General features: G+C 39.1%; 2 protein-coding genes and 1 long non-coding RNA gene across 3 annotated transcripts in view; all 3 read left to right on the forward strand.

Moving 5' to 3' along the window:
- Window positions 1-2,756: 2,756 nt before the first annotated feature.
- LOC148360627 (serine protease inhibitor Kazal-type 1-like) lies at window positions 2,757-7,053 on the forward strand. Its single transcript, XM_088343004.1, has 4 exons — window positions 2,757-2,972; window positions 5,454-5,488; window positions 5,661-5,773; window positions 6,917-7,053. The coding sequence occupies exons 1-4, from the start codon at window positions 2,921-2,923 to the stop codon at window positions 6,981-6,983; spliced, it is 267 nt and encodes an 88-aa protein (XP_088199130.1). The 5' UTR covers window positions 2,757-2,920; the 3' UTR covers window positions 6,984-7,053.
- Window positions 7,054-9,482: 2,429 nt separating this feature from the next.
- Window positions 9,483-11,086, forward strand: LOC148360628 (uncharacterized). The gene is made up of 4 exons (XR_015851192.1): window positions 9,483-9,546; window positions 9,626-9,648; window positions 9,923-10,035; window positions 10,919-11,086. It is a non-coding gene; the product is annotated as an uncharacterized LOC148360628 (long non-coding RNA).
- Window positions 11,087-11,199: 113 nt separating this feature from the next.
- stra6l (STRA6-like) overlaps window positions 11,200-24,180 on the forward strand; it is a 29,907-nt gene continuing 16,926 nt past the window's right edge. Inside the window, exons 1-8 of the mRNA XM_088341493.1 lie at window positions 11,200-11,342; window positions 13,187-13,259; window positions 13,413-13,513; window positions 16,030-16,160; window positions 16,224-16,344; window positions 17,956-18,001; window positions 22,945-23,070; window positions 23,144-23,217. Of these exons, the coding sequence (XP_088197619.1) occupies window positions 11,317-11,342; window positions 13,187-13,259; window positions 13,413-13,513; window positions 16,030-16,160; window positions 16,224-16,344; window positions 17,956-18,001; window positions 22,945-23,070; window positions 23,144-23,217 (698 nt within the window). The 5' untranslated portion in view covers window positions 11,200-11,316. The remainder of the gene's footprint in view (window positions 11,343-13,186; window positions 13,260-13,412; window positions 13,514-16,029; window positions 16,161-16,223; window positions 16,345-17,955; window positions 18,002-22,944; window positions 23,071-23,143; window positions 23,218-24,180) is intronic.

The following is a 24,180-nucleotide window of genomic DNA, read 5'->3' on the forward strand; positions in this document are numbered from 1 at the left end:
CCACCGACTGGACCAGAGGAGTCATCATGCCCTTCTGGAAATGCAAGGGTGACAGGCTTGTCTGTGGAAATCACAGAGGTATAACCTTACTCTCCATCCCGGGCAAGGTCTTTACCAGGATCTTGCTCAGCCGTGCCCTTCCAGCAATCAGAAGCTGCCGCCATCCCCAGCAGGTTGGCTTTATGCCCAACCGCTCCACAACGGACCACATCTCTGCCGTCCGTTTGCTGATAGAGAAGACCCGTGAATTCCGTAAAGATCGCCATCTATATATTGGATTCATTGATCTGAAGGCCGTCTTTGACACCGTCTGCCACTCTTCACTGTGGAACATCCTCCAAGCTCTCGGAGCACCACCCAAGATCATAGCCCTGTTCAAGCTACTCTACAGCAACGCAGAGAGCTGTGTCCGTATCAACGGCATTGATTCCGACTGGTTTACTATCTCCAGCGGCGTTCGTCAAGGCTGCGTGGCTGCTCCCGACCTTTTTAATTGCATCATCGACCATCTGATGTTCAGGGTTAGTGAGCGCATCCCCGGAGTGTCTTTCGGCAACTACCACCTGACTGACCTGGAGTATGCTGACGACACCATCATGCTCAGCACTTCCTACAGCCAGCTGAAAGACGCTCTGGGCATTTACAGCGAAGAGGCAGCGCGGCTTGGCCTCCAAGTGAGTTGGACGAAAACCAAGTTCATGTATGTTGGTGATGGACCAGATCCACCTCCCATCCAAATTGGTAGCGACATCGTAGAGCCTGTCAAGAGCTTTGTGTATCTGGGGTCCATGGTGACACACAATGGGGACCTAAAACCAGAGATTCTCCGCAGAAGAGCCCTGGCAGCATCTGCTCTGCAGTCTCTCTGGAAACCACTCTGGCGGCACCAGACCATCGCACGCAAGACGAAGCTCCGCATTTACAACCTCGCCGTACTCTCTATCCTGCTTTATGGCTCAGAAACATGGCCCCTGAACGACACCCTGGCCACAAGAATCGACGGTTTTGATAGCAGGGCTCTCAGAACCATCGAGAACATCAGGTCTCCAATAAAGAGCTTAGAGCCCGCACGTGCCAGCCCCGAGCATCTTCCTTGGTCGCACAACGCCGCACCCGCTGGTTTGGCCATGTCCTTCGTCTTCCACCAGACCATCCGACACGAGCCATTCTCCAGTTTGACCCAAAGGCAGCAGGCTGGAGACGACCACGAGGGAAACCCCGCACTCGATGGCTCGACGTCGTTGCGGGCGACCTCCAACAACACGGAGTTGCTGTAGAGGATGCAGAACAGCTGGCACAAGACCGCCAGCATTGGAAAAACCTGGTTCATCTGGTCGGCTCAACGCACAGGGACGGGACCCCCCGACCTTCGCTGGAGCAATAATCAATCAATCAAATCAATTGTAATGCTAAATGTAATTCACCCTGGTCATCCTGAAAGGGGGATTACCACTTGTGAGGTCCCTTCTCATGGTTTCTCTTTTTCCTCAGACTAGGGTTTTTGAGTTGTTCCTTGCCGGCGTGTTGGTTTAAGATTAGGTAATTGTGTCATTGTAATCCTGTGCAGTCCTTTGAGACATTTTTGTGATTAAGGGCTATATAAATAAATTTGACTTGACTTGACTTGACCGTGTCAGAACCAGTGTTCCTTCTAAGCTACGCGTGTGCGCAATTGCGCACTGCTCGCACATTCTCAGCGCACAAGAAAATCTAGCCAGCGCACAAAAATCAGGGCTCAAAATTATTAATTAAGAAGCGACTTGAGTCAAAGTTACAGTGCATGGAGGTAAAAATACACGGGTTCCCCTGACGTTGTGTCCTAAATGCGGTATTTTGAAGTCGAGTCGAAGTAGAACGAAGTTGAGTAAAGTTAGTAGAGTTTGTTGAGAACCGGCTTCTTCGGCTCGGCTCACTAAAAGGAACCGGCTCTTTCGGGTCCTAAACGGCTCTTCAGGTTGTTTTTGCTTCTTTAATCCCAACATGACCAAATATGATGTAAAATGATGCACAAAATGACTTAAAGGAAGGGGGGAATAGAACAAAAAAGAAAAAAAATACCAAAATGAAAAAGTAATGAAAAGCTGAGAAAAAAAGAAACAAAAGGAAGAGAAAAAAAAGGAAAATTTTAGGAAAAAGCCAGAAAAAAAGAAAAGAAAGAAATGTAGGAAAAAAGTAAATAGAGAACAAAAAGAAAAAACTAACAGCTCGGAAAAAATAAACACAATGAGATTTTTTTAAAGGAATTTTAAAAAAATGAAAAAAAAACACGGAAAAAAGAAGAAAAAGTTTGTGTTGCATTCAAATAATTTCCAATTATATCAAGTGAATCTTGTGGCCAACATTGTACTTCCACTAAAAAATGTGATTAAGTACAGTTCTGTATCTTGCAACCGACTAAATAAGCCCCCAAAAATGTTAATATTATGCGACAAAATATATCAGGAAATAAAAAGAAATGGATATCTTGTGAAAGAATTGTAAGAACAAACGACATTTTCAATAGTACATGAGTCAATTCATTCAAAAGAGAAAAATCATTTTGACGGAAACTCAGCAAAATGTCAAGTTTTGGACATGTTTGATAATGACTTAGTTGCCACACTTGGGATTGCTGTTGCTCACTGTTGTTTCAAGCGTTGCTCACCGACTTTGTGTGAACGCTCAGACCCGTAAGGAAAATTACAGGGAACATTGGTCTGAACCCACGTCTTGTGGGGCGGAAGTTCGTTTGACGGGCTGACAAAAAAGGAAGAGAGCCAATCTCTCAACGACACTAAAACGGCACGAGGTCAAAACGTTTCAAGGTGCGAGTCGACCGCCCCAGCGTGTGTTTATTGATCAGCGACGATCTGATGCCAATAAATAGAAACGGTCCTCGGTTTGACATTGTCGTTGAAGTTTTCGTCTGGAAAGGTTCGTCATGACTGGCCGGCTTCTTCTCCTGGGACTTTTGTTCATTGGCTTCGTTGCAGGTAAACCCGTCAAATGACTGAAAAACTATTGAAAAATACTCAAATTGAACGTAAGGAAAAAGTACTGAATAATAAAAAAGAGAAGCGTATGAGGAAAATGACTGCAAAGTAGTCAAAATTGGGAAACATTTGAAAAAAATGACAGAAAATTTTGTAAAAGGAAATTGAGAAAAGTATGGAAAAAAGTAGTGAAAATCAAGAAAGACACTCCAAAGTAGAAAAATACATGTAAAAAGTACTGAAGAGTAATACAAATTTGTGAAAAGCACTGAGAAGGAAGTAGAAGTATGTGAAACATCCTGAAAAGTAATGTAAAAGTACAATATAGTATGGAAAAGTAGTATAAATCATAAAAAGTATGGAAAAATTAGCGAGTAATGAGTGAAGAAATGTGTGGAAAAAAAAGTTCATAGTATGGAAAAAGTACTGATTCATTGTAACACATTGGCGTTGAAAAGTATGAGAAAAGTCCTGAAAAGTATGGGGAAAGTACTGCAAAGTAGTAAATATTTGCAAAAACAACTGAAAAAGTAGTGGAAAATTGCAAAAAGTATGGAAAAAAGTAGTGAAAAGTCAAGAAAGACACTCCAAAGTAGAAAAATACATGTAAAAAGTACTGAAGAGTAATACAAATGTGTGAAAAGCACTGAGAAGGAAGTAGAAGTATGTGAAACACCCTGAAAAGTAATAAAAAAGTACAATATAGTATGGAAAAGTAGTATAAATCATAAAAAGTATGGAAATATTAGCGAGTAATGAGTAAAGAAATGTGTGGAAAAAAATAGTTCATAGTATGGAAAAAGTACTGATTCATTGTAACACATTAGCGTTGAAAAGTATGAGAAAAGTCCTGAAAAGTATGGTGAAAGTACTGCAAAGTAGTAAATATTTGCAAAAACAAGTGAAAAAGTAGTGGAAAATTACAAAAAGTATGGAAAAAAGTCAAGAAAGACACTCCAAAGTAGAAAAATACATGTAAAAAGTACTGAAGAGTAATACAAATGTGTGAAAAGCACTGAGAAGGAAGTAGAAGTATGTGAAACACCCTGAAAAGTAATAAGAAAGTACAATATAGTACGGAAAAGTAGTATAAATCATAACAAGTATGGAAAAATTAGCAAGTAATGAGTAAAGAAATGTGTGGGGAAATAAAGTTCATAGTATGGAAAAAGTACTGATTCATTGTAACACATTAGTGTTGAAAAGTATGAGAAAAGTCCTGAAAAGTATGGTGAAAGTACTGCAAAGTAGTAAATATTTGTAAAAACAACTGAAAAAGTAGTGGAAAATTGCAAAAAGTATGGAAAAAAGTAGTGAAAATCAAGAAAGACACTCCAAAGTAGAAAAATACATGTAAAAAGTACTGAAGAGTAATACAAATGTGTGAAAAGCACTGAGAAGGAAGTAGAAGTATGTGAAACATCCTGAAAAGTAATGAAAAAGTACAATATAGTACGGAAAAGTAGTAAAAATCATAAAAAGTATGGAAATATTAGCGGGTAATGAGTAAAGAAATGTGTGGAAAAAAAATAGTTCATAGTATGGAAAAAGTACTGATTTATTGTAACACATTGGCGTTGAAAAGTATGAGAAAAGTCCTGAAAAGTATGGGGAAAGTACTGCAAAGTAGTAAATATTTGCAAAAACAACTGAAAAAGTAGTGGAAAATTGCAAAAAGTATGGAAAAAAGTCAAGAAAGACACTCCAAAGTAGAAAAATACATGTAAAAAGTACTGAAGAGTAATACAAATGTGTGAAAAGCACTGAGAAGGAAGTAGAAGTATGTGAAACACCCTGAAAAGTAATAAAAAAGTACAATATAGTACGGAAAAGTAGTATAAATCATAAAAAGTGTGGAAATATTAGCGAGTGATGAGTAAAGAAATGTGTGGAAAAAAATAGTTCATAGTATGGAAAAAGTACTGATTCATTGTAACACATTAGCGTTGAAAAGTCCTGAAAAGTATGGGGAAAGTACTGCAAAGTAGTAAATATTTGCAAAAACAAGTGAAAAAGTAGTGGAAAATTGCAAAAAGTATGGAAAAAAGTCAAGAAAGACACTCCAAAGTAGAAAAATACATGTAAAAAGTACTGAAGAGTAATACAAATGTGTTAAAAGCACTGAGAAGGAAGTAGAAGTATGTGAAACACCCTGAAAAGTAATGAAAAAGTACAATATAGTACGGAAAAGTAGTAAAAATCATAAAAAGTATGGAAATATTAGCGAGTAATGAGTAAAGAAATGTGTGGGGAAATAAAGTTCATAGTATGGAAAAAGTACTGATTCATTGTAACACATTAGCGTTGAAAAGTATGAGAAAAGTCCTGAAAAGTAGTAAATATTTGTAAAAACAACTGAAAAAGTAGTGGAAAATTGCAAAAAGTAGGGAAAAAAGCAGTATCCAGATCGGAATGTAGGAAAATAAGTTCTAAATAGAATAGAAATAAGAGACTAACTGTGATTTTCAACTTTTTGCACAGGCACTGAGGCGTTTGTGAAACAGCTTACCTACAAAGTAAGTATTTACTGTACAAAAGAATCTTATTGTGTAAAATACAATGTATTTTTTTGCAAAAATTTGCTCCTTGGTCTCATGAGTATATGAGACGGTTTATTCATGAGAATACAAAGGTATTTTTTTCTGGTTTTACTGATTGATGGATGTTTTTTCCGTCATTTTTCCTCAGCCGGAGTGCCCCGTGACCAACGAACCCTTCGCCTGCACGCAGATTTACAATCCGGTGTGCGGAACCGATGGCAAGACTTACGGGAGCGAGTGTGCGCTTTGTTCATACATTCAGTGAGTTTTTCATTTTCATTTATTCGTTCAATTTCAATTTTCGTATCATAATTATTTGTCTCTATGAATTATATTTCGGTTCTATGTATTGTTTATTTTTGCCTAATTTTCTAAATTTCATTTTTTAATGTATTGTATATTTAAATACAATTTTTTTTTTCATTTTTCTAATTTATTTTTACTTTTTATTATTTTCTTCAAATTGATATAAATGAAGTTTATTTGATTTTTTTCAATTTAAAGTTATTTATATCGTTATTTTAAGTTTGTATATATATATATATATATATATATATATATATATATATATATATATATATATATATATATATATACATATTATATGAATGAATTTTAATTTGTTTTATTTTTGTTTATCTGATTTGTACCTGTTTTCTTTAATATTAATTAATTTTATTGAATTGAATACATTTTTCATTTTATACATCTGTATTTTTGTTTTTCAATAAAGTTTTGATTTGAATTAATTTCTATTCAGTTCATTTTGAAGTTTTTATTAATTGTATATATATATATATATATATATATATATATATATATATATCTCATCTCATCTCATTAGCTGCACCGCTTATCCTCAGTAGGGTCGCGGGGCTGCTGGAGCCCATCCCAGCAATCATCGGGCAGTGGGCAGGGGACATATATACATAACCATTTTGTTTTTTCAAATTTTATTTGCATTTATTTCATATCGATTTTTTTAATATACCTGTATATTGTATATTATCATTTTTTTTCTTTTTAGTTTATTCTTGTCTTATTTTTTATATATACAGGTATATATTTCTTTTAAATGACACAATTTTAATTGTGTTGATTTGAGTCCATTTTTTAAATGTTTTAAGTTTACTGGTATCTGTTTTATTCTTTACCTGCTATTTTGTGTTTGTTTTTTAGTAATCCATACGTCAAGTCATATTTATTTCTATAGCTCTTAATCACGTATATGATAGTATTTCGTTTTTTCTGTTAAAAGTGTTTTAATCTTTTAGTAGTGTGTGTGTGTATGTGTGTGTGTGCGAGTATTTGTCAAAAAAGGTTTGTTCCTAGAAAATATTTCATAAGTTAAAGCCAAAACAATTTCAATTGAGCCTCAAAATGTTTTTTCCTCTCTTCCTGCAGATTATCTCAAGAGACAATAAACATCGCTCAATTTGGAGAATGTCCCGTTAAGCGTGTCGGAAAGTGAAGGAAAACTAAAAATCGAGAAAATATGTATGAATATATTATTCTTGAATAATAAAAGTCGATTGACTTGACTTGTGTCTGTGTTTTGATATATTATATAAGGCATTTATTTAAATTAGTTACAAAAGCTATTTGGATCTATAGAAATCCAAGAAAATCCCAGAATATTTTTTGAACATAGACCCTTTGTCCTTTTGAGCCCATGTTGTCCTTCCTTTTTACGAGAACGGATGTTTATTTGAAGAAGTTTGTGTAAAAGGCAATCACAATAAGTCTCAAAGAGCTGTACAGATTACAGACTATTATGACACCATCCCCTGATCAAAAAACCTACAGGAGGGCAAGGAAAAACTCAAAAAAACTCAACATAAGGAAAATGAAGAAACATTGAGACGCACATGAGTTCTTCTTGGCTCTTGGGATCACAAGTAGACCAAAATTTTCAGAGCAAAGGCTGAAAGCAGGAACATTGGGGGACATGAAATCTGAAAGATATGAGAGTGGCAAATCCTTGCATAGTTTTGAATGACACCAGTGTCTGAAATAACGTCTGCCCGGACGCCCGATCAGGGTTGGGTAGGGTTACTTTAACTGGATTACTTTCAATTACTTTTGGATTACTCCAATACCAAATATGCTAATAAAAGACAAAAGAAACTAAATATGAATAATATTATGACTCACAACACGTGGTAAGCTTTCTCTCCTGGCTTTGATCTCTTTGATCTCCGGCAAAACGAACATAAAATGCGAGAGAAACAATATGAAAATAAATCCAAACAGCTTGCCAACATCATTTTTGCCGTTCCATGTGTTCCGTTACTCCCCAAGCTTGCACAAAATTTAGTCATTTTATTCATATTTAGTTTCTTTTGTCTATTATTAGCATATTTGGTATTGGAGTAATCCAAAAGTAATTGAAAGTAATCAAGTTAAAGTAACCCTACCCAACCCTGCGCCCGATGCATGCATCTCTTACGTCGGCGTACAACTTTCACAACGTCTCTGCCCGGGTGGCCAACAACTTTTTCAAGAAAAAAAATAATCAAAAGTTTTCTTTTAAAATCAAACGTTTGCTTTATTCCAATTTCAAAATCTTTGTTCGATTTGGAATTTTCGGAATTTCGGTTCATTTAGCAATTTGCATACTTGGCAGCCGGTTAGAAGACATCGAATAACTTCGTCCTTTCGGACTTTCCCAAGCGTTATAAGCTCGCGCATTTAAATATAATTTTCCAAAGTTGTCAAGGATAAGTCAGAGTGTACAGTTTCCTTATGCGTGAGAAGATAAGCAGGACATTGTGGTTCAGCCTTTAAGAACATCTTTATTCCTCAACATCAAGCAAAACAAGAACACGGCTCCATTCAAAACAACATGGCGATCAACAATAGCAAAACGAAATATGGTTTGTGCGTAATGACTTCACACAATGGAAAACGTCTTACCGCAATATCACGAGTAAGAGCGCTATTAAATTGACAAATCTTAAAAAAGTAGACGCACAGAGAACACAAGAAAAAATGGATAAGGGGTTAGGAATGAAGACAAAACCTCAGCCCCAGAAGAAGGATTCAAAAGAAGCTAACAAAATTGATGACGCTACAAAACGTAAACGTACATTAAAATCATCATGGAAAGAGGAGTTCACGTGGCTTGTAGCAGACGAGGCAAGGCAAACATTGCATTAATGAAGATGAGTGAATCCAGGTACTGTCGTGATTGCCTAAGTGAAGTCACCTGGGGCAATCGTTTGGCGCGCTGGAGCGCACTTCCTGATTGGCTGACGTTCTCCACTTAAGCGGTCTGCGTCCAGAGATGAACGTTCGAGTGTACTCTTCGTATCCCTTAGTGTTTCTCCAGACTACAAGGTACCCACGACTTCTCTTGCCTGATTCATGCCTGCCTCCCGTTTTTGACCTGTTTCCGTTCCACGTTTTGCGACCTACTCTCCGGCCCCGGCCATCGATTTACCCGCTAAGCTGCACATTCCGTCTATCCGTCACGGAGCTGCCATTCCGCCCGAAGAGCCTGACGACCAACAAGCGCCGACGTCCCAAGCCAGCTCCAACAACTCTTTCAAATAAAAACTATTCTGAAACTAACGCTATTGGATCCGAGAGTCTGTTCTGGTTCCTGACAGGTACATACTGATGGCAGATGGAAAACAGCGATGTCATATACATGCAATGAATGTTATAAATCATAAAGTGTTGTTCTGTTATATAATCTGATTATCAATCCTCAATACTTTGCAATAATTGTTCTTTTTGTTTTTTGGGGGGGGATTTGTCGTCTTATTGTGTTTCAAGTTGTGAAGAATGGTGTCTGCTAACTTTTTGTCACGAGTTTCAGACATTTGATTGATTTTTCTTGGGTGCAAAAGAAAATGCTCTTATCGCTGAAGTGAGAACGTGACCGGGGCTGGGTGACCCCGGCCTTTTCCTGCACACGAGTTGTGCTCGTTGATATAAACAGTATTGACAGTGTGACTTAAGCCATTATTACTTCATCATGACCGGGAAAGTTCTTCTTGCGGGGCTTGTACTCGTTTTTTTGCTTGCAGGTGAAACAAGTTTTGGAATACATGAGCTGTTAATGCAGTTTTGTTTTAAAAGGTTCATGTAAATTATGTTTTCTTTCAGATACAAAGGCTTTTCTGAGAGAGGTGAAGTGATGGGGATACATATTTTTCTTGAAATGGGGAATACTTTTTTGGGAACAAATAGCAAATTGTTCATATTATGTAATTAACATCTTAGAACATAATAGGAACAAACTGTTTTGATTTAATTGCATCAACGAGAGGAATAAAACCAGCAATCACCATTTTATATCTATTATATTTATTGTTATTCTTGGAGAAACTGAGCGGCAATTTTTAATCTATTTCTCCTTCTTTTTTTAATTTTTTTTTTATTTGTATTTTTTGGGGGTGTCAGGATTTTTGTCCAGTAATAAATGAACCATTCGGCTGCACGGAAATCTACAAACCAGTTTGCGGTACTAATGGCAAGACTTATGACAACCTTTGCAAACTGTGTCTCTTCGTACAGTGAGTATCAGAGTCCATGCTGTAGTTTTTGTTTTGTTGAAATGAATATGAATTGAGTAGATGTAATTGTAATGCGTTTGTTTGATTTCATTTAATTTAAATTTGTAATGTAGCTCATTTTGATGTTCCATTTTGATCTAAGCTGTTTTACTTTAATCTATTTTAATTTAGTTGTTTTTAATTTAATTGTTTTTTACCTTATTCATTTAATTAAAAATTATTTTGATATAATTACTCTATTTTAATTGCATACCCATTCTTTTCATTTGATTTATTCCTCAGTTTATTTATTTTGATTTCTAATCTGATATTTTTAAAGGGAATTGATTTGCAGATAATGTATGGATGAATGGATGATTTTAATGTAATATATCGTATTATTTGAATTTAATTTATTCGAATGTATCTTTGCTTGTTTGATTTAATTATATAGAAATGAATATATTTTCAATGGATTATAATTTTAAGAGATTTATTTTAAATATTTTGATCATTCTTAGTTTATTTTAATTTGTTTTGATTTAATTGCAATAAATAGTTTTTTAAATTACAATTATTTGGATTTATTTGTATTTTTACGCATTTTTAATTAAATTTGTCTTTTCTTCGCAAGGATGAAGCTGTTTGGCGGATGAATGAATAAATGACTGAAGAAATGATTGAACGAACGAACAAATGAATGAATGAATGATATCAAGCACTATTTGTTTACTTTACTGACCTCTAGTGGTCAAAGTTGAAAGCAGTTCAGGTAAACTGGTTGAGAGCAACCTCACAAGTACATTTTATCCTAAGAGATGATTTTATTCTCATTATTCCATTTATATTATTAATTATTCCTTTTTTTTTTTTATTAATCAAACGGTTTTTTCCCCCTCTACAGGACAACCGGGGAAAAGGTTTTAATTGCCCACAGCGGCCCCTGCCGGCATTGAGGCGCTGAAAGTGATTGACGTCGGCAAAGGAGCCCACGAAAAATGACCATGGAATATGAATATCATTAAAAAAAATATCTTAGTTAAAAATGTCAGCTATTAAAGTCGTAACTGTGAAATAATTCTGTGTTTCTAATCGATAGTGTGAGTGCGCATGCGTGTATGTGTGAGAGGGGCGGGGCCGAGAGCGAGCGGGTCATTCTGAAGTCAAAGTTCACCTGTCGGAGTCACGTGCGCGAAACTGCGAAATACAGAAGTGAAAGTTATCCGCAGTCTATTTCTTTCTCGTGAGGAAAATTTAAAAAATAGATATTTTTTAAACTCTTATAAATAACAACTACTCCAAATGGACGATCTATCGATGATTGCTGAGTAAGTACCGCACGGTTTAAAGAATTTTGTTTATTGATTTAAACAATTGTTCATGTATGAGCACTTAACAATGACGTTTAAATGTTCGATATTTTTGGGTTAAAGGCCCAGTGTATAAAATTTGACCACTAAATGGTAATGTATTGTCTAACACAAACGAAAACCAGTGCTAAGAGCGCAGTGTAGCAGCAAGATGCCAGTCAAACATGGTGGCGACTTCTAGATAGGGATTCCACTATGTAAAAGTAACACATTTTAAAAATCCAAAAATATACCATTGGTAAATATCTTCTGCCTCTACATGCCCACACTTCTTGCGTAAATATTGTGTAAATTATCTTTATCTTCTTTGTTTCTTTCTATCCTCACAGTAAAATGTGAAACTGGAGTGCCACGTCCAATTTCGTTGTCACTACCCATTTTGTAACAATGTTAATAAAGGTCTATTCTGTTCTCTTCTCTTGTATTCTATTCTCTTCTTTTCTTTTCTCTTTTCTTTGCTTTGCTTTGCTTTGCTTTGCTTTGCTTTGCTTTGCTTTGCTTTTTGATTTTTGATTTTTGATTTTTGATTTAGGCTAAAATAAAAAAGATGCAAAAGTTTTATGAGTATTAAAGTTTTACTAATAAGTTATCTGCCGTCCATAACTTCTAACAACAATCATGAAAAAAATTGGGTTAAACATAGTCTGGTTGGTTTTCGACTCGTTTTAGCCCAAAATTGGACGATTGAATTTGATTTCCTAACCCAAGAAACGATTTTATTCATTATTGATTTTCGATCAGTACTAATTTCCATGGAAATCACCAAAAAATTATGCTTGACTTGAAAAGATACGTTTTAGATAACAACCTACATTCACCCAACAATTTATGCGGCCTCGTTTCTTGAGAAAAAAATTACCAGGAAAGTCGACATTTCACACGGGGGCTGATTTATTTTCCCTAACAGAAGAACTAAGTGTACTCCATCGGCCGAATTAGTGTCGTTGGAGTCTCTGGGAAGCCCTCTTCTCAAGTATTTTAGCACTCTCCTATCTTCTCCCCACATAATGGCGTGCTGACTCCTCCCATGGGCGTGCCAAGGAAGACTCCTTGGGCTTCACCATCTCGTCGAAGAGCGTCGCGATGTCTGGAATACTCAAAACAACGCCGGGGGTTTCTCAAAACAACACCTGCTGTCCTCCATCAGAGTCCTGTTATCAACAGAACTAGACAAAATATTTTGCATTTGGAACAGCCTGACCTGTCATTGAACTAAAGCCTACTCAGTGAAAATCTTCATTGCATTACGAGTCAACCGTATAAAATCCTTTATAGTCAAAGTGACGAAGCCGAAGTGACGTTGAAGTCTGTCGCTTTCTCTTATTGGCCCACGTCTCCCCGCAAGATGGTGTCTCGGCTCCTCCCATGGGCGTGCCAAGCAGTCGTTTTGCGGCCATCGTTCTCACAACACAGCGCCTTGATGTCTGGCTTCCCAAAACAACTTCGCCTCCACGAGTCCTGTTATCAAAATTCCTTAGACAAAAGATTATGCATTTCGAACAGCCTGCCCTGACCTTGTACATTGAACTAAAGCCCACTCAGTGAAAATCTTCATTGCATTATGAGTCAATCGTATAAAATCCTTTATAGTCAAATGTATAAAATCCTTTAATGAGTATCATTTTATCTCCGAGCCTTATGTACTCAGGAAAAGAGCCATATCTGGCTCGTGAGCCATAGGTTCCCCACCCTTGCTCTAAAGAATTGCTCACCCCCTTCTTATCTATCATTATGTACATTTAGTTTCTGTCAATATGAGTCCACATTTACTCTAGTTATATATTTGTACTCTCCCTCCCCAGGGAAGCTGTCGTGGAGGACTGTCACAATGGAATATCGATCGACCTCTTTCTGCACCTCACACTCATCCCAGCTGTAAGTCGGCCATTTTATGGAAGTGGGTGGCAAAATTCTGTTGAGACGCACCCAGGATCAATATTTACCACACGGGCGTCCTAAACTTGCACTGTTTGTTGACCCGGATGAGCAAAGTCATCTTCTGCAACTCAATCTGTTGCCGTATCGCAGGTGCTGATCGCCTCGGTGCTGTCGTTCCTGCAGAAAAGAACCAAAACTCTGGCGCTCGATCAGAAACTTCGGTTCCTGCGAGGGCGTTTCGGCATCGTCGTGTAAGTTCGTCACGGGCGGAAATATTCAAACGTAGTTTGGAACGTTTATCTCGTATTTCCTCCAAGAAGAAACAACAATTTCTTGATTGTTGTTTGGCCTTGATGTTCCTGATATGCTCCCTGAGTATACCTGCCAAGAGTTTTCCAGAAAAAAACCATTGTTGCAAAGTATTAAGGGTTGATATTCATAATATTGAACAGAGCAACACTTTAAAATTAAGTTTATTATAAATCTACTTATAACATTCACTGCATGTATATGACATCGCTGTTTTCCATCTGCCATCAGTATGTACCTAGATTTACTCATCTTCATTCAGCCAATGTTTGCGTTGCCTCGTCTGCTACAAGCCACGTGAACTCCGCTTTCCACGATGCTTTAATGCACGTTTACGTTTTGTAGCCTCATCAATTTTGTTAGCTTCTTTTGAATCTTTCTTCTGGGGCAAGGTTTTGGCTTGATTTCTAACCACTTATCCATTTTACTTGTGTTCTCTGCACGTCAACTTTGGAAAATGCTATGCAAATGCACGAACTTCTAACGCTCGGGAGAGTCCAGGAATGGAAATTTCCAAACCGAAGATTTCAAAATCGGAATAAAGCAAACGTTTGATTTGAGGAAAAAAAAAAAGATTTTTTTTTTTTTCTTGAAAAAGTTGTTGGCCACCTGGGCGGAGACGTTTTGTAAGTTGTACGCCCGACGTAAAAGATGAACGCCCCGGGCGTCCGGGCAGATGTTATTTTAGACACTGCCCCAAGTAAACTCTAGTCAGTCACCTCGTGTGTCTGCGCTTGGGTCACTAAAACATCGATTTGTAATAGTTTTTGAGTCATTAAATGACCAATATACAAACTTTTTATCAGGACTTTATGAACAAAAATAGTCTACTGAAGTGATTAAAAAAATCATAGCAACCCAAAGATTATCTGTATTTAATTGTCATACGTTTGTGTGTGTGTATATAGATATATATATATATATATATATATATATATATACACACGCACACAGTGGCTTGCGAAACTATTTGGTCCCTTGAACTTAGTGACCTTTTTGCTACATTTCAGACTTCAAACATCAAGATACAAAACTAATTCCTTGTGAAGCATTAACAATAAGAGGAACACATCCATAAGGTGGAACACACTTTATTGGATATATTAAACTTTTTTAACAAATAAAAAACGAAAAAGTGTGTGTGCAAAATGATTCAGCCCCATTGAGTTAATACTTGCTGTCATTCACTTTCCGGACATATTTTCAACATGTTACCTAGTGTTTACTATGCTTGTGTATAGTAATGCTAATTGTGATTCACCCTGTCATCCTGGAAGGGGAATTACCACTTGTGAGGTCCCTTCTCAAGGTTTCTCTTTTTCCTCACGCTGAGGTTTTGAGTTGTTCCTTGCCCGCATGTTGGTTTAAGATCAGGTAATTGTGACATTGTAATCCTGTGCAGTCCTTTGAGACATTTTTGTGATTAAGGGCTATATAAATAAATGTGACTTGACTTGACTTTGTAGCGCCACCCTTTGCTGCGATTACAGCTGAAAGTTTAGTTTTTAGTGGTCTGATACGCCTTCCATTTCAATATTATTGCTTGCACAGGGATCCTTGGGATGTTTAAAGCTTGGGAAATCTTTTTGTATCCAAATCCAACTTTGAACCTCTCCACAACAGTATTTTAGACCTGCCTGGTGTGTTCCTCGTTCTACATGATGCTATCTGCGCTTTAAACAGATCTCTGAGCCTATCACAGTGCAGGTGCATTTATACAGAGACTTGATGACACACAGGTGGATTCCATTTCTCATTGTTAGTCATTTAGATCAACATTGAATCATTCAGATATCCTCACTAAACTTCTGGACAGAGTTTTCTGCACTGAAAATAAAGGGGCTGAATCATTTTACACACCCACTTTTTTGTTTTTTATTTGTTAAAAAAGTTTTAAATATCCAATAAAGTGTGTTCCACTTCATGATTGTGTCCCACTTATTGTTGAGTCTTCACAAGAAATCACAGTTTGATATATTTATGTTTGAAGTCTGAAATGCGGCAAAAGGTCACAAAGTTCAAGGGGGCCAAATAGTTTTGCAAGCCACTGTATATATGATACATACACACGTGTGTGTATAATTTTTTTTTACACATTTCTTCAAGCATTTGAAGGGAAAGTGTGTAATATTTAATGTCTCCTAGTTTAAAAAAACCCATTTAATTCAGTAAAAAAACAAAACATTTGTTTGAATTGAAGTTAAAAATACACAAACTATCATACCAATGTTAATTTTCATTAAAAGGTGGAGAAATATGTATTTCTTTTACAGCGAGGAATATATACTTAGTAGTCTCCGCCACATTTGTCTGGCATCTAGCTGCTAGGCAGTAATCATTTGACACCGGTTTTCATTTGCAATAGACAACAGTGCCCTCTAGTGGTCAAATATTACTCACTTGTGCTTTAAACTTTAAAGGTGTCATAACAAAAACTATGTCTGCTTGTCCTCACCAGACCTTTGGACACCATTGGCAGCCTGAGCAATCGCTGGTCATACGGTTTCGCCTTTGGGGCCGTCTCCTACAGCGTTTTGCTACTTTTCTCGGAACATTACATTCCGTTCAGCGTGCCGCCCTGGGCCAGAGGTACAGCGCCATCTATTGTCCATTCCCGCTCTGTTGTTCACTCTTTGTTTTTTTTTCTCTCAGCTGTGGTTTATCTGGTCGGAGCTTTGGAAGTGGGACTTGTGAACTTTCCCTTTTTTGCCTGTCTGTCGACGCCTTTCCGAGCAGTAGGAGCTGTTTTGGGAATTATCTACTCGTTGTGTTGGTAAATATATTCCTCTAAAGCAGTGGTTCTCAAGGCTCCCTCAAGGGGGGCGCGGGTGCGTTTGACTTCGGGGAACTTTTTTTTTAACTTTCCCAGAATAAAGTGAAATTGCACCTCCACGACACTAGGGGGCAGTAGCATTCTTAGTGGTGGTGTGTTTTGTTTTGGTCTGCATTTATATAGCGCTTTTCTAGTCAATGAAGATCTCCCAAAGCGCTTTACAATGTGCTTCACACCTACCAATTCACACACACCGATAGCACCATCAGCCATTCAAGACGCCTACCTGCTTATCGGGGGCATTAGGGATTCAGTGTCTTTCCCAAGGACACTTCGTCATATAATACGGAGGAGTCGGGAATCGAACCTGCCACCTCTTGATCCCAAGACGAGCGCTCTACCTCCTGAGCTAATAACACATATCACTTAAAGTAATAATCACATAATTTTGTTTTTTGTTATTATTAAAAAAAAAAAAGTAGAACGTAGCAAAAAAATTGTTTCACTGAAGTTTTTCTTATTTTAAGTGTATGCAAGTTTTTTTGAAAAGCAAGGAAATGTATACAATACAACACTGTGAAATAAAAAAAAAATACAGCAAAAATATATCAAATATATATGTCATATAACACGGAGGAGCCGGGAATCGAACTTGCGACCTTTTGATCCCAGGTGTGTTTAAAACAACAAAGCGTCAAAACAAAAAAAAGGAACAAAACCTGATGTATGAAAGAGAGAGACAAAAGGAAAGACAAGAGACCAAAGAAAGAAAGCAACACAACCTGTAAAAAAAGAAATAAAACAAACTTGTTTTGTTTACACCTAGCCTCCACGCAGTATAGAATAGAATAGAATAGAATTTACTTTTATTGTCATTCTTTGAACCCATGCACACAGAACGAAATGTCGATACACCTGACCCGTGCAGTAAAACTGTAGCGAGCCGATGCAGCCGCAGCCACACAGAGCGCCGCCATTTTAGACCCAACTGCTGTCTTGGGAGTCATTAGTTGACCAAACCCCCCAACTCCAACCCTTAATGCCGAGCGCCAAGCAGGGAGGCAATGAGTACCAATGTTGTAAGATTTAGGTATGACTCGGCCGAGGCTTGAACCAGCGCCCTACCATCTAGGCTACCGAGCTGGTAAGCGTTGAGTCTGAAGTTAAGACATGAAGTGTAGCAGGCCCTCAAGTGACCACATTAAAAAAAGAGAAACGGGGTAAAGAGATCAACAAAATTCTCCTCCTGTAGCACTTCACTGCCACCTTGGAGGAACACCAGTGCGCTTGCTATGTTTAAAACATTGGCACCAGACAGCATGAAGCCAAATAAATGAAACTGTCACTTAAAGACATAACAACCCAATCAAGCTGATAAGACGCTTGAGTTTGTCTTTAGCGAAATAGATGGAGGGGACATGTTATCATCAAGATCCAGCAATCGTTGTTTTGTCCCCATCAATGATATGATCACTTCAAAAAATAAACCTTGACCTTGAGGGGGCGCAAGAGGATTTTTTTCTCCTGAAAGGGGAGCATGACAGAAAATAGATGAGAACCGCTGCTCTTAAATGTGAGGAAAAGTACTGGTTCTAATAATGTCTTTTATAGGCTTATAATCACAGTGTGGGACACGTTCACCTGTCCGAATGGCAAGGTACGTATGTGAAGTACTCCTACCCCCAGGTGAGTATTATGCCCACTTAAGATGTTTGGTAGTACAGTCGCCCCCTTGGATACAACATGACCAATAGGATATGATTTTAACCAATAGCAGGCTGGGATTTTAGAGACACATGGGGCACGCAACCTTCTCATTCATACATATGTAACCGCGGTGTAGCCGTCCCACCAAGGATCCACATTCAGGCTGGACTGGATGATGAGAATTGTATTTCAGTTATGTCAACACAAGCTGGAGACTGCTATGAGCGACACAACATACACACACCATGTGGTTAGCACCTCCGCTGGTTTTCAACATCGTTAGCAGCGCACTGGAGACTGCTGAAAGCATATCAGTTTTCGTTGCAGTTGACATTCAATATAGTTCAGAAAATCAACCGTTACATACATTTTGACAAGATACTTTTAACAAGTGATCGTATAGTGGTTTTAAGTTTTACAATGAATTCATCTCGACATATTTTTCAATCTGAATTTTAACCAACATCATCCTTTTTATATATTTGTGAAAACAGAAATAATTACAATAAGGATTAAAAAACAGGAACAATTTACCTGGAATAAGGGACACAACATACACACACCATGTGGTTGCCTCAAAACTTCCACCATCATTCCCATCCCCAAAAAGTCAGCAGTGGAAAGCCTCAACGACTACAGGCCTATAGCTCTTACGCCTGTGGTCATGAAGTGCTTCGAGAGGTTAGTGTCCCGGCACATCAAAAACTCCCTGCCACTCACACTGGACCCCCACCAGTTTGCCTACAGGGCAAACCGCTCCACTGACGACGCCATAAACACAGCACTTCACACCGTGCTGAAACACCTGGATCACCGGGGGAGCTACGCCAGAATGCTCTTCCTGGACTTCAGCTCAGCCTTCAACACCATTATCCCGGAGATCCTGGTGGAGAAACTTGCACACCTAGGACTCTCTCCCTCCATCTGCCACTGGATAATGGACTTCCTCTCCAACCGCCCACAGTCGGTGAAACTCGGTACCCACGTCTCTCCCACCCTAACACTGAACACTGGCTCCCCCCAAGGTTGTGCACTGAGCCCCCTGCTTTTCACCCTCTACAGCTCCGACTGCTCACCGACCCACCCCACAAACACTATCATTAAGTTCGCTGACGATACCACCTTGATCGGCCTCATCTCTGAAGGGGACGAGGCGGCATACAGGGATGAGGTTGAGTCACTTTCAACGTGGTGTTCGGAAAACCACCTCATATTGAACACCACAAAAACAAAAGAACTGATTCTGGATTTCAGAAGGAATGGCAGGAATCCAGCACCACTCATCATAAAAGGGGACTGTGTAGAGAGAGTCCACTCGTTCAAATTCCTGGGCGTGCACATCTCCGACGACCTCTCCTGGTCTGCAAATACCAGAGCGGTGGTAGGGAAGGCCCAGCAGCGACTGCACTTCCTGAGATTGCTCAGGAAAAATAACCTAAAACAGCAGCTGCAGGTGTCCTTCTACAAAGCCACAGTGGAGAGCATCCTAACATACTGCATCACGGTGTGGTATGCTGGGTGCACAGCAGCAGACAGGAAAAAGCTCCAGAGGATCATCAAAACAGCCCAGAGAATCGTCGGCTGCTCTCTGCCCAGTCTGGAGGACATTGCCTGCTCTCGCTACCTCAGCAGAGCAGAAAACATCATCAAGGACTTTTCTCACCCCGGCCACCATCTCTTCGACCTGCTGCCTTCCGGCAAGCGCTACAGGTCACACAAAGCAAAAACGAACAGACTCAGAGACAGTTTCTTCCCCACAGCCATTACCACCCTAAACAGACACTGTACAAAAAACTGAAAACTATTGCAAAAAACTACCTCTCACGTATGTAAAATGGTACTCACGTACATGCTGTCTGCACTATGTTTGTTCACTGCTCAAACAGACACCGCACAAAAAAAAAACAAAAAAAAAAAACTTAAAACTCGTGCCAACACTACCTCATACGAATATAATGTTACTCATGTCTTGTTCTTGCACATGTCGACTGCACTACGTTTAATGCTCAAATTGCACAATGTCTGACCATTTCCTGTTTCATGCTGACTATTTTTGCACTATGATGACTTTGCACCAAATGCAATATTGCACAACCGTTACGATACCGACGTTATCACGACAACCCTGTATGTAACATCCCACATGCCGACATTTCTTGTGTAAATACCATGTAAATTATAACTATAGCCTTATCCCCCTTGTCTTATAACATTATCTTCTCCGTTCCTTTATCTTCTTGCTCATACCTCACTATGAATGTGTAAAACTGGAGTGTCATGCCCAATTTCGTTGTCACAATATGTTAGCCCATTTGTAACAATGACAATAAAGGTATATTCTATTCTATTCTATCTTCTTCTACCTCCGCTGGTTTTCAACATCCATGAGGGAAATTAACATTTCAGTCGAGTACAACGTACAGCAAAACTAACATAAATGGCGACAGAAACAAAACGAAAATAAATCCAAACACCTTGACAACATCGATTATATTACTGTGTATGTTGCGAGATTTGTCAGTTGTGGTTATAATGTTGTCAATTCACTTTTTGCGGAGCGCCAAAAAGTCGTGGCTTACACTGCTAACAATACCCGTCTTCCGGTCATAAAATCAGAGGCTAAACTAAACCTTACCCATACCAGCAGGTGTTGTGGTTTAATGGAGTCGGAGCTTGACATAATGAGGAGACATTTGTTTAAAACAGGAAATTCCAGGCTTGTTTTACCCAAGTTTAAATGTCAGGGCTTGCCAAGTAAAAACATTCTGCTTGGCTTGGAATAAGCGGTCAAGTCAGGCCGACTCCAACGATTTTCTTGGAAGTTGTGTAACTTTGGAGAATTGAAAGAGGACGAAACCATTCCTAGGAAAAACATTGTCAATTCCTGGTAGCATGCAATTTGAGAAAAACAAGTGCATCATCGCGAGGGGACGCACTAGGCACCATGTGATATTTCTGACATAATGTTTTTGCTCCGGAGGGTATAAGAACGCTGATTCTCTCTTAGAGGAATGAGAACTCTGTTTTGGACACTGATAAACATCAATAAACAGCTTCTCCCTCTCCTGCCAAGATTCCTCTGCTCTTTGTTTATATTTCTGAGGCGAGACAATAAGGTCTGCTCCGAAAGTGGCGCTGTTGGACTTGTCATTGCAGGACACTTATAAACAAACTATACAAACAGCAGGAATTTCAACAAAACCAAAGTTATTATTACACCCGTTACACATGTGAACAATGCGACGGATGATTATCGATGTTGTACAGTGAGTAAAGTGTGGCGAAAAAACATTGTATTCCACATGTAAGGGCCCGGTACACAGCCTTTCACGGGCGTATCGAGGCTGAATCACGGCCAGAAATTTCTGCCTGTGAAGCAGACGCTGTTGGACGCTTTGAGATCGCCATACAGACGAGATACAGCGGTGCTTTACACGCGGTCGGAAATTCACACGCGGTTGGCCGCGCGAAAAAGTTTTGCGCTGCTCAAAACTTTAGACCACGTGTAACCGCGGGCGGCACACGTGGTACACACGAGGTAATGACGCGGTACAGACACGGAACAGCGTGCTACGGCCGCGGCCAGGGTGTGGTTACACGCGGGTAGGACGCGAAATTTTAGCGGGTAATCGTGGGTGGAGCACGGTCATAGCACGTTTGTTTTGCGCCTGTATCGCGGTGTTATCACGTGAATTAGCGTGTGTAACGCGTGTGACGGTCAAACGCCTTTCTCCGCGTATATACAGCGCGATTTGCCGAGCACACGTCAGTTGTGCTCGAGACGTCAAGGGGTGAACATGGATCCCCGTCACCGTAGTGACCTCGTCTTAATCCATTTTCATTTCTTGACATTTCTTTTCATTTCATAACAAGATAATAAAATAAAAATGAAAAACTATTACAATAAAAACATATTGGCTTCTTCGGTGCCATAGCTTGAAATCTTGATCTTCACGGGACTGTGTCTTGAGCGGTTATGATTTCTACAGCCCGGTGTTGTGCCGAGAAATGCATCCCTGCTGAGATTTGCATCCCCTCGCTACTATAACCACTTTTACTTCGTTTTATCTCACTTTTATATCATTTTTCGAGAATGTGATGGCGAAGATATAACCAAAACCACTTCGACTTGCATTTGTTGGGAATGTATACAATTTGAACCATTTTGTCTTCGTATTTGTTGTGAATGTAATCGAACGGTAATGCACACCGTATATAAATCACTTTTGAGAACTGTTATGCACTCTACCATAAAGCTTATTATGCTGAAATAAGCTTTATGGTAGAGTGCATAAAAGTTTCAATACGAGCGATTTGAATAGAAAAAGGCAAAATAAACATGTTACCTGCTCAAAAGTGATTTATATACAGTGTGCATTACTGTTCGATTACATTCACAACAAATACAAAGACGGAATGGTCTAAGTTGTATTACATTCCCAACAAATGTAAGACAAAGTGGTTTTGGTTTTATGTCCGCTATTACATTCCTGAAAAGTGATATAAAAGTGAGATAAAACGATGTAAAAGTGGTTATAGTAGCCAGGGGATGCAAATCTTGGCAGGGATGCATTTCTCGGCACAACATTGGCTCGGCAGCTTTTATACCCGTGGTCCACACGCGGAAATGACGCGATGAGGAAGCGGAACAGTCGCCGGCGTCTGTTTTGCAGGCATACCACCGATGAACAGCGGGTTGGCCAATTTTGCGCATTTTCCATCGCGGGCATCCACGGGCAAATTTTTTTTTTTTTTTTTTTTTTTAATCGCAAAATTTTACCCGCGATACAGACGCAAACGGCTGTGTGACCGGGCCCTAAGCTAGGGTTGTCGTATCCCGGGGGTCTACTGTATACACATTCCCAAAAGAAAATAACAATGGGTTTCTCAAAGATTTTAGGGAAGTACCAGAAGATAATCGTCCAGTGGCCTTGTATCCTTTCTCTGGTTTTTCTTTTGGGACGATTTGTCTACATGCTGGTTAAAGAGGTTCGGATACGTCTGAAGTTGGAACAGGAGGTCCGAGCATGATATATTTAATTGGATGTTTACATTATATATAAAAAAAAAATCTTTCATATTTTTTTTCCAGGACTTGGACGAACTGACGGAGCAACATCAAGTGCAGCATGTTAAGAGACTACTGAGGAAGAAAGGTACACATAGGTAAAATACATCTGACAGCATTTTCTTTCTACCCTTGAGTTCAAATTGTTGGAATTAAATATCAAAATGTACCGTTTACCAAATTGTTCGAATTAGTTATCTGACTCCATTAACCAAACACAACCTACATTCACCCAACAATTTATGCGCGCTCGTTTCCTGAGGGAAAAGATGAACAAGAAAGCCGACATTTTCACACGGGGCAGATTTAATTTCATTTCCAATTTAACTAAGTGTAGTCCATCGAAAAGGGCCGAATTAGTGTCGTTGGAGTCTCTGGCAAGCCTTCTTCTGAAGTCCTTTAGCCATCTCCTATTGGCCATCTTCTCCCCGCACAATGGCGTGCCGACTTCTCCCATGGGCGTGCCAAGGAAGCCCCCCCCTGGGCTTCACCATCTTGTCGAAGAGCATCACAATGTCTGGAATAATCAAAACAATGCCCAGCGTTTCTCAAAACAACGCCTGCCGTCCTCCGTCAGAGTCCTGTTATCATCAAAACTAGACAAAATATTCTGCATTTGGAACAGCCTGACCTGTCGTTGAACTAAAGCCTACTGTGGTCATTGTGCTTGCCGTTTACGTTCCACCGGATGCTAACGTTAGCATAGTGCTAAATCCCCTGCCCGCTGCTATCAATAAATAGCAGCTTGGACACCCCGACGGAGCTTTTATCATCGCCGGCGACTTTAATCGGGCATGTTTAAGGACTGTACTTCCCAAATCCATTCAACACGTGGACTGAGCAATTAGGGAAAAAACACTGGACCTTGTGTACAGTAAGATCAAACATCTAGTTGGATCCGCCCATCTCTGTCTGTCCCTCGCCCCATCATACACCCCCCCTCCGGAGGGAAACAAAGCCTATACAACAAAGACAGTTAAAACATCTTCTTTGTTCCTTTATCTCTTTGTTTTCCTTATCCTCACTGTAAAATGTGGAACTGGAGTGCCACGTCCAATTTC

Source organism: Urocampus carinirostris, chromosome 8 (genome assembly GCF_059441175.1).
Source record: "Urocampus carinirostris isolate Australia breed hairy pipefish chromosome 8, RoL_Ucar_1.0, whole genome shotgun sequence".
NCBI classification, from domain to species: Eukaryota; Metazoa; Chordata; class Actinopteri; order Syngnathiformes; family Syngnathidae; genus Urocampus; species Urocampus carinirostris.

Bases quoted from the DNA above. Each gene is read 5' to 3' on its own strand.
- LOC148360627 (XM_088343004.1), top strand. From the start codon at position 2,921: ATGACTGGCCGGCTTCTTCTCCTGGGACTTTTGTTCATTGGCTTCGTT. The intron at 2,973-5,453 runs GTAAACCCGTCA...CTTTTTGCACAG, and splicing joins GTTCATTGGCTTCGTTGCAG to GCACTGAGGCGTTTGTGAAA. The intron at 5,489-5,660 runs GTAAGTATTTAC...ATTTTTCCTCAG, and splicing joins TGAAACAGCTTACCTACAAA to CCGGAGTGCCCCGTGACCAA.